Consider the following 25,193-nt stretch of genomic DNA (forward strand, 5'->3'; position numbering starts at 1 on the left):
TGTGCCAGCACCCTGCGTGGCAGCTGGCCGCCTTCGGTGTGTGAATGGGTGAATGTAGGCACATTGTAAAGCGCTTTGGATAAAAGCGCTGTATAAATGCAGTCCATTAACAAATAAATAAATAAATAAAAGTACAAAAAACCCTGTAGTTAAAGGATTGGATGAGAGTAGAAAAGCCCCATATTGATTTTCCTGGAGGCATTTTCTAGTTCTGAACTAGTGTAGGTAATTTGCAAAATATTTTGGGGGCAACTCTTGCCCCCACTGTCTAAAAACTGGGGGCATTTACAAAGTTTTGGGAGCACTTTAAAAAATAGTAATCAGTGCATAAAGTTGCTAAAGCATAGTGTGAACAACAGTGCTGTTTGTGTGATTTCATCATTGTCTTCTGGCAACCAGCTTGAATGAAAGCTTTGAATTTAATGAATTTAATGGAAATAAAATATTGGAGGTAATTTTTGCCCCTGGATCATGGTTTTTAGGGGCAATCTGACATTTCTTGGGGGCAGTTTTGCCCTTCCCCTGCCTAAATTCCTACACTGTTCTGAACTGTTTGAAATAAAACTGCTTTGGGGAAAGAGGGAGAAAAAAACAACACTATTAACATTACTTTCAAGTCTCTCCAATGAAGAATCTTGGTTTCTGTGTATTAGTTTTTACAGCTGTTTATGTTGGAAAATACAGAATACTGGCATTGGCATATCTTTTCAGAATTAATCAATCCCACATTCTTTCAGGAGCAAAAAATTTGTCAGGGGCAAAACATTTCCACATTTGGGACAAGCAAAATATGAATTTCTCTATTATGTCGTCGCAACAGAGATGACCAACATGAACACAGTATACAGAATGTAGACTGTTCTGCCCCCTACTGGCTGCTTCCACAAAACAGAATAAAACCTCAAACCAGGCCAAGGATATTTTCTCATTTTAATGTATCATATTGCATAATATATATTTATTTAACAATTGTATGCTATCATGTAAGTTACACACATTACAAAAAGCAGCTATGTAATAATATACTTTTTTTTTACTCCCAGAACTGAACAATACATGTTTTACAATGTAGGGAAAATGGCAAGATGTTAGTAAACGTATAGTATATAGTATATAGATATATCTATATATCTATATATATATCTATATATATCTATATATCTATATCTATATATATATATAACTTTAAGGCGCCTCAAAGTAAACAAAAAAAATCAGAGGCAATATACATGTCCCACATGAGCCCGTTGCATACTTATGAGCAATATCCCCAGCAATAACTTAATAACAGATAATACTTGTCATCTGGTTGACACTCTTTTCCCAAAATTATAGGGAGTGTGGAAATGGGCGTCATCAATTCTCAGTAATTTTTTGTTGTCACTTTTGGTGTCGTTAGAAGAAAGCCGCTACCGTTTAAATTTGCAGTGTAGGAAATATTCCCACAGGCACTTAAGATAATATCCGGAATGTGAGCTTCATCAATTAGTGCGTCATGCAATTTTAGACTTATTCTGACCTCTGTCCAGTAAGGCTCCATGTGAAGAATAAAGAAAGAAAAGAAAAACAAAAAAAGTTGCCACACATTACATTGGATGCTATTTAAAAAACATGTTGATGGTAACATTACAGGCTACTGCACTGCAACATTACCAATCATAAAATAAAAGCATCTGTCTTGTATCCAAGTGCTTTTTTTGTGACCGTTACAAAATTCATCTTGTATGTCGCTGATTGCGAAAACTGGACTGTTATCAACAGTGAAATAAAAATCACATCAAAAGCATTTCCGTCACCGTCTGAGTTACATATTGTAAACAAAACAAAACAAAACAAAACCTGTAAAACATATACAGTAGAGTTTTGGGAGAAGTTCTGGCACGTATTGCAGATGGCATGGCGGCAGACACAAAAGGCATGGAAGCATTTGCGTTTTGATTTGATAGAAACATACACAGCAGGGAAGGGGTCCGTATTGGTTCCAGCTCTAATGATCAGAAGAGTTGAGTCTCTGCTACATCTTTCTCACTCCTCCTTCTTAATACACATCAAATACAAATACTTCATTCTGGACTCAAAACATTGGGACTTGTCACACTGACATTGGCTGAATGGAAGTGAAAGTGAGGCCTGTCCCAGCAACACGGTATAAATATGAAATCACAGCTAGGTGACAGAGGGGTGGAGGAGGGTGTGTGGGGGGTGGATGGGACCTTGTATGATATGGGACGTCTGGAGGGGTCTCAGTTCAGGAGTTCCAGGTAGGTGATTGGCACTTTGCCCTTCTGGTTGCCGCGTTCGCCCATCAGCCAATCAGAATCCATGCCTGGCACGCTGCTGACCGTGATCACCTGTGGGGACAGGGAGCATGGGTGAGCTAGGCAGTGGAGTGAATACGGTTAGATGCAAAGTGTGCGCCTAATGGGTGCCACTGCCTATACTGTGGGATTGAGACCCCTGCGTGTCAAGTCAGCGCGCTTCAGTCTTTCAGTTCTGCAAAAGGAGAAACCGCAGCACGCGGCGGCATTGGATAATTCAGCCGACACTGTATTGCCTATAATGTTTATTAAATGTAGTTGGACTGGAGGAATCCGCAAAAATATCTATATTTCTTTTCAGTTCTCATGACAGATGCAAGTGCAAGTTGGGGGGGGGAAACATTGAGGAAAAAAGTGCAACATTTTCTGTGCAAAAATGTGCACTGTGTGAAGTCGATTTATGAATGACTGTCAGTTCAATTTCCATTGACAGCCATACATGCCCACGCGTGGACATGTATGGCTGTCAATGGAACTGGTTCCATTGTATTTATTGATGATGCAACTGCTCTGACAACAGCAGCAGAATAAATTCTGAAGTATTTCGGACAATATTATCTGCTCATATTTAGTCAAATGCTTCAAAACCCATTTGGACGATTGCATGATTATGTTAGTTTGTCCAACTATTTTGGTCCCTTAAAATTTCAGACACAAGTTGGTCCATAAAGAGACAATACAGTACAATAGACAATACAGGAAACATTTAGGAGTGCATAAAAAACACACATGCTCTTGCCCCAACAATGCCACATTGGGGAGAACCGTAAAAAGGATTAAGAAATATAATTAAAAGATATACAAACTTTGGTGCCAGTGTTTCCAGAAGCATGATGTATACCTCGTATCACTCTTAGTTATATCAGCTAGAGCCATTATAAATCAGATTGTTAGACTCTGTCAGTCTGCCCATATATTTAAACATAACATTTCTCAAAACAGCATAAAAGGTGGGTACATTCCTAGACACAAACATTTCACTTGCGCTATTCCACCTGGGGAGTTTGAGCAATATACGGAATGCACCGTTGTATGCCACCTGATGTTTTTTCATTCTCGCATTGCTATAGCTACACCACAGGTGGGCTGTATACAGAGGAGTACAGAACTTAGAAGGTTCTAAAAAGTGCAGTTTTTACATCGTCAGTACATATGTGGAATTTACGTGCCAGCATGTTGGCACTGTCGCTGCACATCATCATCACAGAGATCATCCCTTATTATATGACCCAGGTATTTAACCTTCCCCACTACGTCAAGCACCTCACCAGCCAATCAAAACGAGGGGAAGGTGAGCTTCTTATCCTCGTTGGTTCTAGTGATTATAACGACACGCTTTTTAAAACTGAATTTGATGTCATACATCATGCCATACCTAGAGCATACTCTGAGAAGCTGCTGTAGGCCGGCACTGCATGGAGACAGTATAACTAGATCATCGGCGTACATCAAGTGAATAAAAAGGCTATCCCCCGCCATACAGCCAGTGTTACATTGACTTAACTCTTTGGACAAACCATCCATGTATAAATTGAAGAGCACCGGGGACAGAATTCCGCCCAGTGGCGCACCCTATTGGAGACTGGAAAAGGTGTGGACAAACTCTTTCCCCAACTAGCTTGCATGGATTGGTGATGAGGGGACACCTCGCTCCTGAAGCTTTAAAAACAGTTTACTGTGGTTGATACGATCAAAAGCCTTTGATGCATCCAAGAAACACATAAATATTGTGGTGTTACCTCTCCTGTACTTAGTGACAATTTCCTTAAGTGCATATATGCATAAATCAGTGCCATGTTTATTCTTAAAGCCAAACTGATTGTCAGAAGATATTATGTATTCTTTGAGCCTATCCATGATGATACCTTCTAGTACTTTAGAAGGTATGCTTGCCAGTGCAATAGGTCTATCATTTTCTATGCTAGTTAATTTACCTCTTTTGTTTTTGACTACCGGCACCAACATGACAGATATCATGGAAGTTGGAACCAGGCAATACTCCATGCATCATCAAACCAGAGAAGCACATGGCAAGTAGCACTGAGATTCTATGACTAGCATACTTCAGGTGTTCTGCCGTTCTGCCACAAGCTTTGTTCAATTTCAGTCTCTCAATCATGTGAAGGCAGCTTTAGGCTTGTTTCAGTCTGCTATGATGAGCTCTATAACTCCAATAGAACAGTAGTAGTTGCTGCAGGGCTCACCTCATCAGCGAGCAGGGAGAGCTCGCTGCTCCCGGCGGCATCATAGTCGTAGAGGACCCGGGCCTTGCGGCTGCCACTGGAGCTGCGCAGCTCGCTGAAACCACCGGAGGGCGCTGCCGAGCCCCCGCGGCCCGCTGACGGGCTGGGCAGGGAGGCCGACACCGGGATAGTGGGCACCGAGATGCTGGCCCCGCCCGACACCGACGACTGGTTGTTGTTGGAGAAGGAGGTGGGGAAACTGCAGGGAGAGGAGGAGAGAGGAGAGGAGAGAGCTGCGTTGCAATGACTTAGTTACAATTCAAGCAGAAAACCGTTGCCTCTTTTCCACCGCATGGTACTGGCTCAACTCGATTCTACTTTTTTTGGTTTTCCATTGGTTTTCCTCGGCAAGTGCCAAGCTGAGGCCATACTTTTTTTAGTACTACCCAGGGAGTTCCCCAAGCCCCGGCAGCCGGCTATTTCTCCGCCTACTGGCCTCTGGCCTACCGGTTACTTTATACACTGTAAAAAACAAAAAACAAAAATTATAGTGCACCTGAACGCAACATACAAGATACCCGCTGAATAAGTGTCCAAATGTTCATGTCATTCTGGCCAATACTCCACTTCTGTTATAACATTTCAGTCTGGAATATGGAATATCATTCAATAATCTTTATGACTAAAAGCCTAAAGGTAATCTCATGTGTAAGAAATGACTGTTCTACAATTAAGTAAAACTGTAAATAATTAACTTGTTGGTTTTGGATTTATTTAGCTTCAAGAGTGCATTTTTGTTCTTGTGTGACCCTCAACACAGGCTTTGAGAATCCCGGGCCACTTACTGATACTTGTGCTTAAATTAACACACTCATATTCTAGTTTATTTCTAGAAAAACATTTTGGCTAGTGGAAATTCTAATTGGCTAGTAACTTCTAGCAGCCATATTGGCAGGTGGTCAAAAAAGTTAATTTCAAGCCCTGCAGGGAGAGCAAGTGGTGTCATAGGAGTGAGTGAGAAAAGGATCAAATATTGGTGTTTAACACATTCACTGCCAACAACGTGTAAACACGTTTTCAGAATCCAGCTGTTGACTGCCAACAACGTGTAAACACGTTTTCAGAATCGATTTTTTTTTTTTGACGGTGGGACGTTGATCTAACCCTTTTACGTCTCTTATATAAGTATTGGACGTGTACAACGTGTACAACCCATTCCACCGACCCACTAAGTGGCGACAAGGAAGTAGGAAGGCAAGCAAAAAGCAGTGTGGTCCATTTCCATTCTCATGAAAATGGGTGGGCGGAGGCGCTTTCGTTTCCGCGCTGATTGCTGGCGGTGCGGGATTGCAAACTTGCATAGTGGATTGCGGATGGAGCACACTTTGAGGCACGCAGCGTAAATATGACCAGAGTCGCAGGGGCTTCATCGGAGCTCTCGGCCAGGGCTCCGGGAGGCGGGCGAGTCCAGCCGGGCTTCCTCGGGGAGCGGCCACGCAGACAGGCACAGCCAGGCACAGCCGCACAGCGGCAGCGGGGCAGTGAGACTGGTGACACGCTTGTGGTGCAGCAGGCTATTTTGCAAATTGGAAACAGCCATAAAAGACTTTTAGAATGGGATTTTCAACCCATTCTTTTTTGTTTCTTTTTCGCTCTAATTTAGAGTAATTTAATTTCTATTCAGAAATTTATTTGAGAGGTCGAGAGTATGAGAAAGTGCATTTGCACAGGTAGGAAAGTGCTTGTGACAGGGCGCTGCAGCCAAGAAGAACGCCCACGGAGGGAGGAGTTGAGCAGAGGGGAGTTTCCTGCTGTTATGGAGGAAATTACTGTTCAAAACTATTGTTTAGGTCTTACTGATGCCAAAAATGAATGGTTAAAGTGATCGAATTTCACAAAAAGCCGTTTATCTCTGAATATTTTTTCTGACGCTAAAACCATGCTGTATTCAATTGCTAATGCTTACATAACTACTAACTCTACAAACTAACTCTTTTAGACAGAGAAAGTACACATTCTATTAGTACTTTTGAGATATTGTATGTTCACAAACTCCAAGCAGAAAATAATCCTCGGCTCTTGTAAAATGAGCCAGAATCCTCAAAAAACGGCTTGGCAGAAGCTACCTACAGCAAAAAAAAACGGCTGGCAGTCAATGTGTTAAGACTGAATAATGACATCACAACTGTTCATTTAAAATTAGTTATTCCTCTAAACCGGACTTCAAATGCCCAACATTTTTCCGTGCCGGCGCCGTTCGGCCCCCGACCCTCAGCAAAATCTGGCCCTCTGGTAGCGAGGACATTTTTTTGTGGTCCTCTCTATCATCAAAGTTCCTGGGTTACGGCATGACAATATTTGTTCAACAATCTGGGTTTCTCATGTGGCCCCCCATGAAAAATAATTGCCACCCCTGATCTAGCCTCTTAAATTGGTTCTCAAAGTGAACCAGATTCATGCATTTTAGTTTAAAATGTACACATTTTTCTTACAGGGGGCATGGCCCCCCGAACCCCCCAAGAGGGTCCGGTCCAAGCAAGGTCTACCCACCACAATCTCTCCAAATCCTGTGGGAAACATAGTTATTAGTATTTTCTTTGTTCTTAAAAATATACATTGCCTGTTTGTGTTTTGCAATATGGATATTGTCTTATTTATAATTAAATTGAGCATTGGGCCTTTATAAGAATGTTTATTTGTATTATTTCAATTGTCACACTCATGGATACATATTTGAGGTTTGTTTATTAATTGGGAAAAGGACCACTGGAACAAACGCCGCAAACATGAGCCGGCTACTTTTTCAATCTGACTGGCTACTCAAAGGTTTGGGGAACTCTCTGACTACCTCCGTTCAGGTTGCAAGCGAGCTGAGGCGACACCAAAAGGTGATGTGAAAACACTGCAGATTGTTGACTGGCTAACGGGAGCTACCAGGTTAGCTTACCCTCTTGCATGTAGGATTTCCCGAACTCCCCTGTTTTTGAGTTGCTGCCTTCAGCCTCTTCTGAAATAAAATGGGCCTCCTTGCTGAGCCTCAACAGATGGCCACTTTCAGTTGTTTTTGAGATAAATGAAAGGCTCAGACGTGACTAAAAGCCCTCTGTCTTGAAAACGACATAATACTTAAGAACAACCAAGGCAGTGTGATGGACAACAACTGTGGCTTTAAGGGAAGTACTGTGTACGTTTAATTGTGACTATAAAGGGAGCTCCCAGGGGATTTAGCCCCAGTGTGAGTGAGACTAGAGTCCCTGAGCCTATCTCCTTGCTGTGACTATTTACACAGTGTGAGTGAGACTAGAGTCTCTGAGCCTATCTCCTTGCTGTGACTATTTACACAGTGTGAGTGAGACTAGAGTCTCTGAGCCTATCTCCTTGCTGTGGCTATTTACACAGTGGTGACTATCATTATGACTATCAGTTGTGGGGCTGGGCACATTAAGGGTGGACTATTTGCGTTGGAAAACCAACAGGTACCAAAAGTGAGTAGAGGCAAAGTGAGATGAGCTGGTACTATGTGGCCGAAAAGCACCACATGCTGATTTTTTTAAAGCCTAAGTGAACCACCAACTTTGTATGATAACTCAGCTTGAAATTATTTCATATAAATAATTGTTGGTGAAGTCTTGGTGGTGTCTTACCTGCCCAGCTGCTTTTGGAGATCCACCATGTACTGGTAACACTGTGCGTAATATGTAGTCTGGGCCTCCACAAAGTCGTTCAAGCAGCGTAGGTGGTGTGCCTGATGATGTGTAGAGAATAGGGGTGGGACAAAATATCGATACTCACGGTATCGCAATATTTCCACTTGCGATACGTTATCGATACACTGGCACCAAGTATCGATATGTTTATTTTATTTTTTATTTATTTTTAATAAACAGGCTAAAATATTATGCTGTGTGTGGTAGTTGAAACATAGTTTCAAGTTGACGTTTATTTATGTTTGTAGTTGAAACAAAAACATAAATACTGTAGGCTACATGAATGGAAATGTTTGATCATTAATATCTACTTTTAGAAATTATATAGGTAGGTAGGTTATATAGGTTTTCTTGTTTTAATAATAATAATAAAAAGACTTAATGTGTAACTTTTCCTCCGTGGTATCGAAATGGTATGAGTGAGTGAGTGAACTCAGAGAGTTCATGTCAATTCTGCTAATAAATACATAATACCTGCTTCTTGCCTTTTAGGGGTATTTTTTTCTCTTCAGTTACACAGGTATTGTGATGTATCGTCTTCCAATATATCGATTATCGCAGTATCGCTGTATCGCGATAATATCGTTATCGAGGGCCAAGTATCGTGACGATATCGTATCGTGAGCTACTCAGCGATTCCCACCCCTAGTAGAGAAGAGAGGTTTCACTCGTTTTCATTCAACTCCCTGCATGTGTCAACTTCAAAGGAGAACTTCACCAAAAACAATGCTGATTTGTTTTGGACATGATCACACACATATCCAAAACCTGTCAACCATTTAGCAGGCATTCATTTAGTTTGACAGTTATTGAGAGTTGGTTTGACAGCACTGGTCCACAACTGAAATAAACTGGCAATGACTGTCAAACTAAACGAATGCCTGCAAAACCATTGACAGTTTTCTGATATGTGTGAGATTGTGCGCCAAAAAAGAAGAAATCTGCATTGTTTTTCGGTGAAGTGCTCCTTTAAGCTCCACAAAAGCACTATTAACTTAAGACATGTAACAATATTCTATTCAGGCCGTTATTGAAAATAATAATTTGTTCTTAATTAACTTGCCTGTTTAAATAAAGGTTGATGATATTCTACTCCAACCGCTTTGTCCTGTCATCTCAGTAAAAGGTGAGGATAAAATATCGGAGGTGTTGTCTGTATCATAGAAGCCAATTATTATATTCTACGCTGCTAAGACACTGACAAGCGTGTACATTTGACTCATCTAATTAGTTCATTGGTTTTGTTCAAAGTTTGACATTAAGGGGATAGTTCAGATTTTTTAAATGGATATGCCAACATTTATACCGACATTTGCCATATCGCCCACACATAACCAAGATACACAATGCCTTTACCGGCACACTCCGTACATTATACAGTGAGCTACAGTCATCCAGTTAGTTAGCATCGCCAATGAATTGGACTAAAACTGCAAACTTTGGCTGCCTTCTTTGCTCCAAATCATTCGGTTCGGACAATAAGAGATAAACTACGGTACTTATATTTCAGGGACACAACTCAACAGTACATTTATATCAATTAGAACTAGTACCCAGATAGAACAGAAATCTGGTAGGAGAAAAAGTGCTCCATTCACGGTGCTTCACAGCGTTCCACTGGTCGTGTTTCCTAGCTGGACTGTAAAGAACGAAAACACGCTGTACGACGTAACTTCCGTTTCTCCGCCAGGCATGCGCCAATGTCTTCTTGCCGGAGAGGGACCCCGGAAATGTACTTGTGATTCAGACCTGCCGTCCGTCGCTGGAAGCTTGCTGACGTAAGACATTGGGTCTGACCATGTGAGACTATGTACAAGCTGACTGAAGCTCACTGAATTTTAATTTGTGTGCACTGTGGATGAAATTGTAGTGAGCCTCAGTCAGCTTGTACAAACAGGAGCGTGACCCCATTGACCTTGCATTTGTTTTTGCCCAACTTTCCAGAGCTATGAAGCCCAATTTATGCTTTGTCTGCCGACACTTTTGAAACGGTCGCCGACAGAAATGAGGACTTGAGTCGACACTTTCAAGTGTCGGCGAGCAGTGTCTGCTACCTAGTGAAATGTCTAGTGTCGCTGACTATGTCACGATGTGTCGCGCAAGTCTTGTCGCGCTTGACTTCCTTGTTTTGGTTTTCACTCGATTGAAATTAATGAACGTGTCCCCGCTATTTTTATCAGCCTGTCCTTGATGTATGACTTCGTGAAAATCACAAAGAACATTGTGACCAATTTCCCAGAGAGAGAGGTGGTGAGTTGTGTGTCGTTTATATGTGGCTGCAGCCAAGTACGTTACATCTTGCCTCCGAGGTGGTTTCACTGTGCGTTCCCTCTCTTCTCTTGGCTGTCTGCTTATAGCGTTCGGGTGTCACGTGACCGTTGAACCGAGGCGAACATTCACTGAAGTATAAATGCAACACCATGAGCGACACTTTCTTTTTCGTCTGCGACCATGTGCTGAGTGACACTTTCTAATAAGTATAAATTAAGCTTTATGAGGTACAGCATGGATTGTGCTGAGAAAGAACTCTACCAATCAACATCATCATTAGTAAGTGGCAAAAAAGGGCTGGACTTTTAAAAATGTGAACTATCCCTTTAAGGTGGAAGAGAGAGTGGTGAGGAAATGTGCTACAGGTGATGAGGTGAACTTGGAAAGTGTGTTGAGGTGAGCTGGGTGACATACGTGGGTGCTGCTGACGCCCTCCAGGAGCAGTCGGGTGATCTCTGCCTGCCGGTCAAACTCGCTCTGGGTCATCCGGAGCTCCTGCTCTGCCTGAGAAGGATGACACGAGGGAACATGGCTGACTAAACTGGGTTTTTGTACAGTAAAGCCAACATCTATAATGTTTCCAAGTTACAGAAATTGATACAGACAATAAACAACAAGTTTCAAGCCAACTGCAAATCAAATTAAACAAGGGTGCATAAAAGGATAGCACACAAATACCATGTCTTGTAGGGGGTGTAACAATACGTGTATTCATACCGAACCGTTTCAATATGCATTCGATTGCAAATGGGATGAATCTTTCACTACTGAATAGTGCAAGTCTTCTACAAGGATATGATGAGAAACTAAAATTGAGACGAAAAAGACAAAAGGTGTTAAAAAAAAACATCGTCAGAAATTGAAATAAAAATTTAAACTAGACTGTGAAATAAAATAAAGAATTTAAATAAAAATAAATTAAATCAAGGAAATTTCTCTTGCATTTAATTCTTTTTTGCATTAACGAAAATGTAATGAACTGTGACAGCATTGTGTCGTATCGAACCGAACTATGAATTTTGCGAACTGTTACACCCCTAATGTTTCAGCAAATCTGTACAGCAAATTTGTAAAAACGGGGGGGGGGGGGGGGGGGGGGGTGAATGAAATGAACACATTAGGGTTAGACTGCTATATTGGTACCTCTGATATGATGAATATGATGCAATTGAATTGTTTATATTGTCAAATTGATCTGTATTACACTGCTCATCTATGGGAAGCCCTTAACCTGAATTGGTTCTCATGAGCTTGAAGGATCCTTTGCGTGGGACATAAAGGAAAGGAAGGGACAGGCGATGACTTAAAGGAGAATTTTGTTTTTTTTACAACCTGGGCCTTATTTCCAGCTTTAAATATGATTTTTAATTCACCCTGATAACTTCTGTTTGACAAACAAGCGCGGACACCTTCATCTGTTTTGACCTGCGAGCTGAAAACGAGGAATTCGGGGCATGTGAAATTATTCTATTTATGTCCTGTATATAGCTTATTTTCTGACACTCAGCGGCTCATATCCTTATTATATCATACAAACAACGAGGAAATTAGATTCATTTGAAATCGATGGCTGCATGTATTTATTTGAGCCGGTCTGGAATAACGTCATGGATTGCAATCTGAGGAGCAGGGGGGGGGATCAGGAGCTGCTATGGACAGCAGAGCCAGGATGAACACACTGCACCAAGGTAATACATTGTTAATTTCCTTGTTGTCTGTATGATATAATAAGGATATGAGCTGCTGAGTGTCAGAAAATAAGCTCTATAAAGGACTAGAGATGAAATGATATGAATATTTCATATCCACCAAGGACAGAACCAGACTGCAGCGGATCATCCGATCAGCCGAGAAAACCATCGGCTGCAACCTGCCGTCTCTACTGGATCTGTAGCACTCCAGAACCAGGAAGAGAGCTGAAAGGATCATCAAGGAGCCCTCCCACCCCGGCCACCACCTGTTTCAAAGAATTCCATCCGGGAAGAGGTTTCCGGTCTGTCAAGACCAAAACCTCAGGCCATCTTAACAGCTTCTACCCCATGGCTGTGAAACTCTCCAACAAGCCCCCTGCCCCCCATTGACTCCATGTGTGTCTGCCAGATTAATGTTTCCACGCTTGTTTATCAAACCGAAGTTATGAATTAAAAATCATATTTAAAAGCTGGAAATAGGTTGTAAAAAAACGGAATTCTCCTTTTAACACAAGCGGAGCAAGGGAAACCTTTCCTTTTCCTCATATTCAGCCACAGGATTTGATACGCTGCCCGCTGGAACAATGGCTTGTTGAGAGCTGCTAACTGAGCAAAGGTCGAATAAACATACAGTACATACAGGGGAGAGAGCTGACACTGACAAGGACAATGGTCTTCTTACTGTCCCTCCTGCACTCTCTACAGCTCACATCAGAAAGGTGTGGAGAGGGAGAGCATTGATATGGTTCTTGTAGGTCTCTCCTACAAAGGCTTGAGGCTTTCCATGTGCTACCATAGTATAAGTCGTGGAGGAGAGAGCAATGCAATGGTAAAGGGGAAGAGAGAGACGGCAGCTGTTGACACTACTACCAGGCCAGGCCACTGGTTGTGTGTGTGTGTGTGTGTGTGTGTGTGTGTGTTTGTTCAGTTCAAAGATGGCCCCAACATTCCACTCACCTCGGTCACTTCCTCTGCTCACATCTGCTGCTTGGCGGTTTGAAAACAGTGACACAGTAGTTAGAGCTCCAGCTGCTGCACAGCCACAGCCAACACTGCACCCCCTTACACTGTGTCACTCTGTCATAGGCTACTTTCACACTGCACCCCCTTACACTGTGTCACTCTGTCACAGGCTACTTTCACACTGCACCCCCTTACACTGTGTCACTCTGTCATAGGCTACTTTCACACAGCACCCCCTTACACTGTGTCACTCTGTCATAGGCTACTTTCACACTGCACCCCCTTACACTGTGTCACTCTGTCATAGGCTACTTTCACACAGCACCCCCTTACACTGTGTCACTCTGTCATAGACTACTTTCACACTGCACCCCCTTACACTGTGTCACTCTGTCATAGGCTACTTTCACACAGCACCCCCTTACACTGTGTCACTCTGTCATAGACTACTTTCACACTGCACCCCCTTACACTGTGTCACTCTGTCATAGGCTACTTTCACACAGCACCCCCTTACACTGTGTCACTCTGTCATAGGCTACTTTCACACAGCACCCCCTTACACTGTGTCACTCTGTCATAGGCTACTTTCACACAGCACCCCCTTACACTGTGTCACTCTGTCATAGGCTACTTTCACACAGCACCCCCTTACACTGTGTCACTCTGTCATAGGCTACTTTCACACAGCACCCCCTTACACTGTGTCACTCTGTCATAGGCTACTTTCACACATCACCCCCTTACACTGTGTCACTCTGTCATAGGCTACTTTCACACAGCACCCCCTTACACTGTGTCACTCTGTCATAGACTACTTTCACACTGCACCCCCTTACACTGTGTCACTCTGTCATAGGCTACTTTCACACAGCACCCCCTTACACTGTGTCACTCTGTCATAGACTACTTTCACACTGCACCCCCTTACACTGTGTCACTCTGTCATAGGCTACTTTCACACAGCACACCCTTACACTGTGCTCTGTCATAGACTACTTTCACACAGCACCCCCTTACACTGTGTCACTCTGTCATAGGCTACTTTCACACTGCACACCCTTACGCTGTGTCACTCTGTCATAGGCTACTTTCACACTGCACCCCCTTACACTGTGTCACTCTGTCACAGGCTACTTTCACACAGCACACCCTTACACTGTGTCACTGTCATAGGCTACTTTCACAGAGCATCCCCTTACACTGTGCTCTGTCATAGGCTACTTTCACACAGCACCCCCTTACACTGTGTCACTCTGTCATAGGCTACTTTCACACAGCACACCCTTAAGCTGGTTTCACACCGACGACCCACGCCTTGCCTTGCCTCAACCCACGCCTACGCCGAGCTGGGCGTGAACCTGTTACACGCTTTTGCGATCACACCGCACGCCTTTTGCACGCCGAACCTGGAGCCGAGTCACAAGCGCCTCTCCTCTCTCCCGACTGTATTTTTTCACGTGTTGTCCAGAATTGTCATGGGTAGCCTCTAGGTAAAATAAATCTGATATATTTAATGTTCTATTGATGCTGGATATGTATAACCAGGTCTGACTATAGTCGGACATTTTAGAGAGGTGATCTTGCAAGAATATGTGCTGGCACAACAACATTGTCCATCTTGCTTCTTCGGTCGCTATTCTCTCTCATGAAGATTTGTTTGCCGACAGGGAGAAAGCCCCACGTGATAGCCACCCGTCAATCTCTCTCTCGCTCTCTCTCTCTGCTCAATACTGTTGTAGAAACTCCATTTTATTTTGAAATTCAGTTGACTTTGCCAGTTCCCACGGATATTGTCGCGTTTTTCTTTCATGGCTTGACAGAAAAGCCTGCCTGCACGCGCCTTGTCGGCGTGAAAATAGAACTCTCGCCTATTCGATAAAATCGGCAAGGCACAGGCAAGGCGTGGGTACACGCAGGGTTCACGCTCAGGCGTCCGGTGTACACAGCCTCGTTGACTAAAACGGACGCCTATTAAAAAGCGTGGGTAAAGGCAAGGCATAGGCAAGGCTTGGGTCGCCGGTGTGAAACCAGCCTTACACTGTGCTCTGTCATAGGCTACTTTCACACAGCACCCCCTTACACTGTGTCACTCTGTCATAGGCTACTTTCACACAGCACACCCTTACACTGTGCTCTGTCATAGAATACTTTCACACAGCACACCCTTACACTGTGTCACTCTGTCATAGGCTACTTTCACACAGCACCCCCTTACACTGTGGCACTCTGTCATAGGCTACTTTCACACAGCACACCCTTACACTGTGTCACTCTGTCATAGGCTACTTTCACACAGCACACCCTTACACTGTGTCATTCTGTCATAGGCTACTTTCACACAGCACACCCTTACACTGTGTCACTCTGTCATAGGCTACTTTCACACTGCACACCCTTACACTGTGTCACTCTGTCATAGGCTACTTTCACACTGCACACCCTTACACTGTGCTCTGTCATAGACTACTTTCACACAGCACCTCCTTACACTGTGTCACTCTGTCATAGGCTACTTTCACACTGCACACCCTTACACTGTGTCACTCTGTCATAGGCTACTTTCACACTGCACCCCCTTACACTGTGTCACTCTGTCACAGGCTACTTTCACACAGCACACCCTTACACTGTGTCACTGTCATAGCCTACTTTCACAGAGCATCCCCTTACACTGTGCTCTGTCATAGGCTACTTTCACACAGCACCCCCTTACACTGTGGCACTCTGTCATAGGCTACTTTCACACAGCACCCCCCTTACACTGTGCTCTGTCATAGGCTACTTTCACACAGCACACCCTTACACTGTGTCACTCTGTCATAGGCTACTTTCACACAGCACACCCTTACACTATGTGACTCTGTCATAGGCTACTTTCACACAGCACCCCCTTACACTGTGTCACTCTGTCATAGGCTACTTTCACACAGCAGACCCCTGCACTGTGTCATAGCCTACTTTCACACAGCAAACCCTTACAATGTGCTCTGTCATAGGCTACTTTCAGGGACACATTCACAGCACACCCTTACACTGTGCTCTGTCATAGGCTACTTTCACACAGCACAGCCTTGCACTGTGCTCTGTCATAGGCTACTTTCACACAGCACACCCTTACACTGTGCTCTGTTACACAACATTTCTTGTAGCTGTATTGCATTCTGGTCAACCTGATGTTTATAATTATGTTTTACTACGCTGAAAATGGCTGCAAGGTACTTTACTGCCAATGGTTTTTGTTTTTTTACTTACTAGTATGAAAGTGATTTAGCATGGTGAGCAGGTAGGGATTTGGGTTTGTGGAGATTAAACAGACTATAGACGGTTTTCACCAGAGCGCAACCCCACAGCACTTCCTTTTTCTCAGCACTTGGCAAACTGCAGAAATATTCACTCGACATCGTTACTTTTGTTTTCGCTGCTCAGCTGTATAGACGGTTTTCACGGAATGGTCAGTCCTGCACTTTAATGTTTTTTTTTCTTTTATGTCCATAGCAAACACTGCAACAGGAAGTGAGCGGGGGTTCAATTTAGAATGTTTTTGTTGTCAAGTTAAAACCATTTATAGGATTTTCAATAACCACCAGCTGGCCCATTGTCGTTTGACAATAATAAAACGTTACATTGTATACTGTAGTGTTGATAAAACTGTACAGGAACAACTTGGCCTATTCACCGGCCCTGAATAAGCCAAGGAGAATTGTACTATAGTTTGTGAAGCGGAGGAAGGAAATTTGAGCGTCCCGGACCATAGTAAGTATTAGAGCCCGACCAATACTGGATTTCTGAGGCCGATGCCGATACCGGAGTAAAAAAATTCCGATATCGATATATCAGCCGATATTCTTATTATATCCCTCAAATATCAAACACTGGACAAAGATATGACTTGACATGACTTGAGATATGTAATGTCGGCAGGATATTTTACAGCTTATCAATAAACTTTATTGTCCAAAATGACATCAATGCAATGAAACAGTAAACTTCACTGGGAATGTAATAATTATAAATAACTAGAAATACAGAAACGCAAATATAAAATATAACTTGAGTTAAGAAAAAAGATCACATACCGTAAAATACCAATTATTAGCCCGGGCGTTAATTGACAAAATATGTAGCCAGACCCTGCGTCAATATGGGACCTGCGGCAGTTTGGGACCTGCTTTAATTATTTTTGTACAAAAATATTGCTCAGCAAAGATTGTAAATAGTATGAAATTGTTTATTTAAACCATTTATTTTAATGAGTTGGCTACAGCCCCCCACACGATTGCTTGTCTATGGGGAGAGCCGCGCCTCCCTCTCAGCGCAGCAGAGCACATTGCATGCCAGTTCTGGCCTGTACATGAAATCAAATAAAATTTGAGCTGAACTGTGACCTACCGGTATTTACCACTAAACTTTCTCCGCTGAAGGTGAGAGAACATGATCATCATGTGAGCAGATTATTTGTTGCATGCGCTGCCTCCTCCGCTGGCTGCATGCGCTGCCTCCTCCGCTGCAGTGTGCGGTGAAATACCAATTAGAAGCCGACTTCTATGCCCGCTGGCAGGGAAACATACCATAGGCACATTTCTCAAAATAATTATTACACCAGAGATGTCGCTTTTAGTGTATAAAAATCTTCAGGAAATGCCTACACAATTTTCAGAATCATCAGATGTTGACGGAAAACGAATTTTGATCAGCAAGTTTCGGGCATGTGTTTTTTTTCCTCGTTGTTCCTCGTTTCCTCGTTGTTCGTCTTCTTCATCCGATTTTTCTTCTTCGTTGTGTTTGGGAGATGCATTCAACAGGATGTCGCAAAGGTAAAAAGAAAACATTGAAAAAACTAACCGGGCGTCAAATTGGGACCTGCTTTTATGTACAAAATATGTATCCAGACCCCGCTTATATATGGGACCCGCGGCAATTTGGAAGTCGGCTTCTAATTGGTATTTTACGGTATACACAACATGCTGTCTATAACTTAAAAAATACAAAATAAAAACATATCGACAATATCGGCCAACATATCGGCCGATACCAAATATCGGTTATCGGCCGATAATATCGGTGGACTGATATATCGGTCGGGCTCTAGTTAGTATGTTCCTGTCTGCACTAGCCCTGTCCTGGAAAGCCAGAATTTCAATGTAGACGTTCTTAAGATTGTAGCCAAATAGCTTTGTTGGGTTAGTGCCCAAATTCTAAACTTCCACCCCTGGTTCTGATATAACAATGTGGAAGTGGTAGAAGAATAACAGCAGCGAAGGCCCATCACTCATATTCAATTTCTGATGCAGAAGAAGAACTAGCCAAGTCTCTCTTAAACTAGCTAACTGTGTTGTACCTGAGTTGGCCATCATCACTGATGATGATATCATCTCAGGACCAGGACACCATTAGGTAATGAGCAGTGTATCAACTAGGGGTTCTGATGAGGTATCTGCCTTTTTGATCAAATTCAGACTTTTAAGACATTTTAAATGCCAGTTGGAATTTTGCAACTGAAATAATGTACATGAAAACTGGACCCATGGGAATATGCTCTAAGTTGGTATGGCTGATTTTCCACCATAAAAACAAGATACCACAACACTTTCAAGACTTCAGAAACTGAAACTCAAATGCTTTAACTATTCACGGTTCATGGCCTTGAATCTATATCATATGAATTAAGACATTCTAAGAGAGTCTGAGAAGACTCCATGCATGACCTGAATGTGGACCCCAAGACGGCTGACTTCAAGTCCCTTTACAATCTTCTCCAGTATGTCAGGGAGTTCCCCAAGCCCCGGTGGCCGGTGATTTCTCCACCTACTGGCCTCTGGCCTACCAGTTACTTTATAGATAAAAAAAAAAAAAAAAAAAAAAGGCTTTGAGAATCCCGGGCCACTTACTGATACTTATGCTTAAATTAACCCACTCATATTCTGGTTTATTTCAAGAAAAACATTTTGGATAGTGGAAATTCTAATTGGCTGGTAACTTCTAGCAGCCATATTGGCAGGTGGTAAAAAAAGTTAATTTCAAGCCCTGCAGGGAGAGCAAGTGGTGACATAGGAGTGAGTGAGAAAAGGATCAAATATTGGTGTTTAAGACTGAATAATGACATCACAACTGTTAATTTAAAATGAGTTATTCCTCTAAACCCGACTTCAAACGCTCCAAATGTTTCCGCATCGGCGCCGTTTGGCCCCCAACCCTCAGCAAAATCTGGCCCTCATAGCGAGGAATTCTTTTTTTGGTCCTCTCTATCATCAAAGTTCCTGGGTTACGACATAACAATATTTGTTCGCCCCCCAGCAACAATCTGGGCTTCTCATGTGGCCCCCCATGAAAAATAATTGCCCACCCCTGATCTAGCCTCTTAAATTGGTTCTCAAAGTGAACCAGATTCATGCATTTAAGTTTAAAATCTACACATTTTTCTTACAGGGGGCATGGCCCCCCGAACCCCACAAGAGGGTCCAAACAAGGTCCACCCACCACATCTCTCCAAATCCTGTGGGAAACATAGTTATTAGTATTTTCTTTGTTCTTAAAAATATACATTGCCTGTTTGTGTTTTGCAATATGGATATTGTTTTATTTATAATTAAATTGAGCATCATTGGGCCTTTATAAGAATGTTTATTTGTATTATTTCAATTGTCACACTCATGGATACATATTTGAGGTTTGTTTATTAATTGGGGAAAAAGGACCACTGGAACAAACGCCGCGAACATGATCCGGCTACTTTTTCAATCTGACTGGCTACTCAAAAGTTTGGGGAAGTCTCTGGTATGTATGCATTTAGAATAGCCACAAAGATATCTATCCTTTGCAATCTATTCAGATGAATAAAAAGCTCAGCTGGGCTGCCACATCCTGTCCCAAGTGTGACTGCAAGGAACGTCACAGACCAGAACATTCTGAAGCTACAAATGCTACAAATCATAAGTCACCCTACTAATAATGATTTGCCTCTGAGCCCTGCTTGTATTTTTAGGTGTTGTTTCTGTTATGTTCAGGGACAAAAGCACCTCTGGGTCCATGAGATCCCAGTTTCAACAGTTTCCTCATCTGGGAATTGGCTCGAGTGAACATACCTACAAGGGTCCCCCTACCCTACTTTGTCTTCTAGTTCCACCTAAGCTCTGATGCTTTTCAACATTGACATGAATTGCTCTGCTTGAAACATGAAGCTGGGAGTATAGCGGGGATCGCTTGGTACTTCATTAGGCGAAGCAAACCAAGGCTGGAATGTGAAGGAACATATGTAGGACAATGACACGAGAGGAGGAGAGAAGATACATCAGAGAAGTGGGAAGAAGAAAAAAGGGCTCAGCAGAGCAGGAGAACATCAGCTGGACAGAAAAGGGGAAGGCAGGGTGTTTTGTAACTCGCTGTGCGTCACTTGTGACTCGTGTGACTTCCGACTTAAAGAGAGTGAGACAGAGACAGAGAGAGAGAGAGAGAGATGTGCGTGTCCTTACCACAGCTCTAGCATCAGCCATCCTGGCTTTCTTTAGCCTGGTTTTGGCTGCATCCAGATCCAGGCGCTTGACCTGCAGTAGCTTCCGTTCTTTCTGCACACAAAACACAGCACAATAAAAAGTTCATAAAACACGTCTCACTCCTCACATCCAAGCTGCATATTTTTGTCTCTACTTTCTTACGGTCGGAGCATCTCTGGACCGTGGTTCCTATTCCATGTTATGACTCAGGCAGAGGCAGAGCGAATAACAAAATGGGGATTCTTACCGGAAGCGTGCATTCACGCTATTTGGAAGCATTTGAGTACCGGTAATAGTCTTATGTTGGCAAATTACAGTACATTAGGGTCAAGCTTCATATTCCACATGCTTCCGCAGAATTATGCTATTTCAGTGGAACATCTGACTTTCAAAGGAACAATAGCAAAGCAACAGCTGCATAATACCACAAATAACTTCCCAATTTTCTCTGTTGAGTGAATTAAGCTTCACAAAAGAAATCTGATCAATCATCTGATTAAAACAAATCTATTTGTGAGCTTGGAATTATGAGGCTCAGTGCATCTTCCACGGCTCCAATGTTGAGTTTTCTTGTTTGTTTGGTTTTGACCGTATGGTTGTTCTAGTTTTTGCTAATGCAGTGCTTTGTGTGGGGTTGACATTTTCTACTGCTTCAGCTGTAGTTCTCAGATCAAAAACTGGCCCATTATTCTCACCCACAATGCACTACAAAGAATCCTCTGGTGGTCACTGGCTCCCACAAATCCCTTACGGTGTCGGTGGCCCACAGGGGACAGTTACTTCACAGTCACATGCAATTATTTGACAACGCAACAGCAAAGATGCGTACAGGGTGAAATACAAAAAGAATACTCCTAATTATCTGTGATCACTGTAACTCCAAAGGTGTTTTCTGAACCCTTTCATATTTGATGCTGCTAGGAAGGCTTGGTGTCTGTGTCATTGATGTAAACACAAAACTGTGGGCCACAACACAAAGTTGAAAGGCATGCTTGCCTGCACAAGTGAGGTCAGCACCATTTTTCATTTTCAAACACACTTTCTCTTGATGACATACAAAGGGTCGACACATTTGACAATTTTAAATTAGATGCATTTTCCTTTCTTGACTGGATTGAGGATTTTTGACAGTGTTCAACATCATATATGGCGATGGTGGCTGTACTAGACTATATTGGACTATAGCCAAAGTAAATTTGTCAATTGGTTCCAAATAAATGGTCAAAGTCCAGTGACTAGTGACACTGATTTTTGCCTGACAAACCAGCGATCCAACTCACCAGGATGGTTTTGAAGTCGCCTTCTAGAAAGTTCCTGAAAGGTGTCAGGAAGTTGATGGCTGAGCTTGTGATGAATTCCCGCTCTGCCCCGCCAATCTGCTTCTCCGTCTCTCCGCATTTTATCAGAGCGTTTCCTGCAGAGGGCAGCATCACACACAACACTTCACTTCCTGCAGAGGGCAGCATCACACACAACAGTTCACTTCCTGCAGAGGGCAGCATCACACACAACACAATCTATTCACGAGTTTCCTGGTGAAACCTTGGGCGCTTCCATGACACCCTCCCTCCCTGTTTCCAGCTGCCGGTTGCCTGTTTCCGCCCAGGACCGTTCATAGCGAAAGAGACTGAAAATAATCATAATACTTGTTGTGACTTTGTACCTACCTATGTCTTGTAATGGAGCCCCGCAGCACAATAATTTCACACATGCATAATTGTACAACGGAGTGACAATATCTTGAATCTTGAAAGAGAGACCGCTAAAGCTCCGTTCATGACCAAATAATAAGAGTTCCGGTTTGGACGTTTAGCCTTCAAAACAAAAGCTGCCGCTATGCAACCACATAGTATTTTTTTGCAATTTCGACTAAAATAAGCCATACGTTCCCACACGCGGCGCGCACGTCCTTGCTAGTGAATTTTTTTTTAACAGGAAGTCGATCATCGGCAACTGCTGACAATCATGGGAAACGTAAGTCCAGGAATAAGGTGAATAACAAAAGGGTGGCCTCATAATAATAGTAATCGTGTGGGGAAATAGAGATCCATGGCACTTCAAAGACCTGTTAAAAAACCTTTATTCTATTTGGCAAGTCATCATTATTGGATCTTTTCTCCACATTATTACCAGTAGACCATTTTCTTCCTATCTGTTCTATAACGGAAGGTTTGTGTGAAACAGGATATTTTTTTTGTCAACCAGCCACTGTGGCTTATTATGGAATCAAGAGTTACGCCAACCAACCAAGTTCATCTAATTTCTTAGCTGCCAAAGTAGCTTTAACAGCAGAAAAGCCTGGAAACAGGTACCAGCAAAAGCAGTTATAGAGTCCAGAATTCAGCTGAAAGTTTTAGTGTCAATTTCTCTCTCTCCGTTCCTGTGTCACTTACCATAGGCAGTCCCAGGACCAAACTCATTGCCAGACTCGATCATGGATTGGCCCAGTAGCTCATGGTTGTTCATTCGCGTGGGGACTTTTTTCTCCAGCTTCTCGTACAGAAACTCCTCTAGCCGGACATCTGCAAATTATAAAAGGAAAACTCAATTAGAAAGTCACAAGGCTGTACTGCAGAGGGTGACCTCAGGACAGTATGCCAAGGCTCTAGCCCAGCTCACACTGGGAATCTGAAATAGAAGCTTTAGTTATGACAGCAATGTAAAGAAAATAAAAATAAATATTTACCATATTTGTCACCGTTCAGAAATAAAATATTGACAACCACAGTTAGCATAAAGCCTGAGGTGCATTGTATCTAAATATGTAAAAAGGATGGCAATGATTAAATTACTGCTCAGACCACATCATGTTTACAGTCTGATGTGTTTGTTGTGCCTATGCTGTGGTGATGCTACAGCTGCAGTGCAATGTGGCATCATGGTGTGAACTGAGGAGCATGCACAGCTGAGCTTACAGACTTCATAGACACCTGTAAACAAACTGATATTTTAATGTGGCATTCATTATCAGCAAATGTACACTGCAAGTGCACACCTCATAAAACATTAAGTTATGTAGCTTTCACGGATCAGTAGGAGCTACTCCCCAATGCAGCATACATGGACATTGACAATTAGTAAAAGGTTGTCATGTTTTTTTGTTTTTTTTCCCCGATTTCTTATCCCATTTTTATCCCCCGTTAGTGCTCATTTATATTTATTCTGCTTGCTGCTCCACCCTCTGCCGATCTGGGGAGAGCCGAAACTGGCTCCATGCTTCCTCCGAGACATGGGCATGGGCAGTTAGCCAGCCGCTTCTTTTCACATGACAGGGGAAGCTTCACCGGTAGGACATAGCACGTGGGAGGATCACGCTATTCCAACGAGTTCCCCTCCCTCCGAACAGGCGCCCTTCACGACCAGAGGAGGCACCACATCAGCAACCAGGATATTGCATGTTTTGGTGAAGGGGTTCCTATATGAAGGAAACCCCCGGGAGGCACGGGGAGAACATGCAAACTCCACACAGAAAGGCCCTTTTGACGACCCTACCCGGGCGGTGGGCACTCGAGGACATGCGGACGGGCACGCATTCCTTCAGCGCTCACAGCGTCCCAGGTGGGAATCAAACCCAGGACCTTCGAGCTGTGAGGCGACAGCGCTTACTGCACCACCGTACCCCCCAAGGTCGTCATGTTCGAAGCATGCATGTTTGTTGTTGGTAAGTGAAGCAGAATTAAAGTGACAGATATCTGAATGGAGTTTGGTGTGACTTTCTCTCCACGAGCTATGGTGAGTGTATGATCTGGAGAGGGTCCAGTGCTTCAGCATCATGGGTCAGTGACTCAAGTGTGTGGTCTTACTTGGGTTTGGCTGTAGTAAGACTTCTGTCTGCTTCAGAATCCTTTCTGTCCATTGCTTGGTGCACTCAGCTCTGCCCAGAAGGTTCTCCAAATGGGCGTCCAACTCTGTCTTCTCAGCCTGGCCAAGTTTCTCCTCTGTAAACTGACCCAGAAATGGTGGGATTATATTTGGCACACACTGCCTGGACAATTTGGCGATATTTTACTTAAACGTGTCTTGTGTCTAACTAACGTATGTGTGTTTTATACAAAATAGTATTGTAGTTATCTGATTACAGTACTTGATCTGATCTGTCTAACCGGTAGTGATTAGCTGCCTAAAACTGAAGGTTTCTGAGGCCTGCTTGTTTGAGGGATGTGTTGACTTTTTGAAGAGGGTCTAGCTACAAAGGGGATTGTGTTGTGTCCGCTGTTTCAAACACCCTGTATTGAAACTACAGCCACGGGAAGAGTGGAGATAACGTAACGTTAGTTACGCTCAGTTGAACGGGTTGCTTAGCCAACAACAGATACTGTGCGAGCTAGCTAACGCCAACTGGTCGGCTAAGCCATATAGCAGCTAACGCTAGCTTACTCTAATTTAACAACAACAACAATTTCCGTTAACAACAGGTTAAAACTTACTTGTACCGCACGGCTTAGAAAAGTACCAGCATCTGCTGCTAATCGTTTGACATTGAAATCCATGATATATTTGTAGCAAATTAACACTCGATTAGACAGCTCGATAGTCTCGGAGTCAAACTGCCATCCCTACAGAAAAT

The 25,193-nt window shown here is 43.0% G+C and overlaps 1 protein-coding gene across 1 annotated transcript; it reads right to left on the minus strand.

The window, feature by feature from the left end:
• Positions 1 to 663: 663 nt before the first annotated feature.
• Positions 664 to 25,193, minus strand: sh3glb1a (SH3-domain GRB2-like endophilin B1a). The gene is made up of 9 exons (XM_083651953.1): positions 25,054 to 25,193; positions 24,430 to 24,571; positions 23,020 to 23,148; positions 21,907 to 22,040; positions 20,606 to 20,698; positions 10,894 to 10,983; positions 8,146 to 8,246; positions 4,523 to 4,760; positions 664 to 2,351 (listed from the first exon to the last, which is right to left on the minus strand). The coding sequence occupies exons 1-9, from the start codon at positions 25,114 to 25,116 to the stop codon at positions 2,244 to 2,246; spliced, it is 1,098 nt and encodes a 365-aa protein (XP_083508079.1). The 5' UTR covers positions 25,117 to 25,193; the 3' UTR covers positions 664 to 2,243.

The sequence above is a fragment of the Poromitra crassiceps genome (genome assembly GCF_964638095.1).
Source record: "Poromitra crassiceps genome assembly, chromosome: 2".
In the NCBI taxonomy this organism is placed as follows: Eukaryota; Metazoa; Chordata; class Actinopteri; order Beryciformes; family Melamphaidae; genus Poromitra; species Poromitra crassiceps.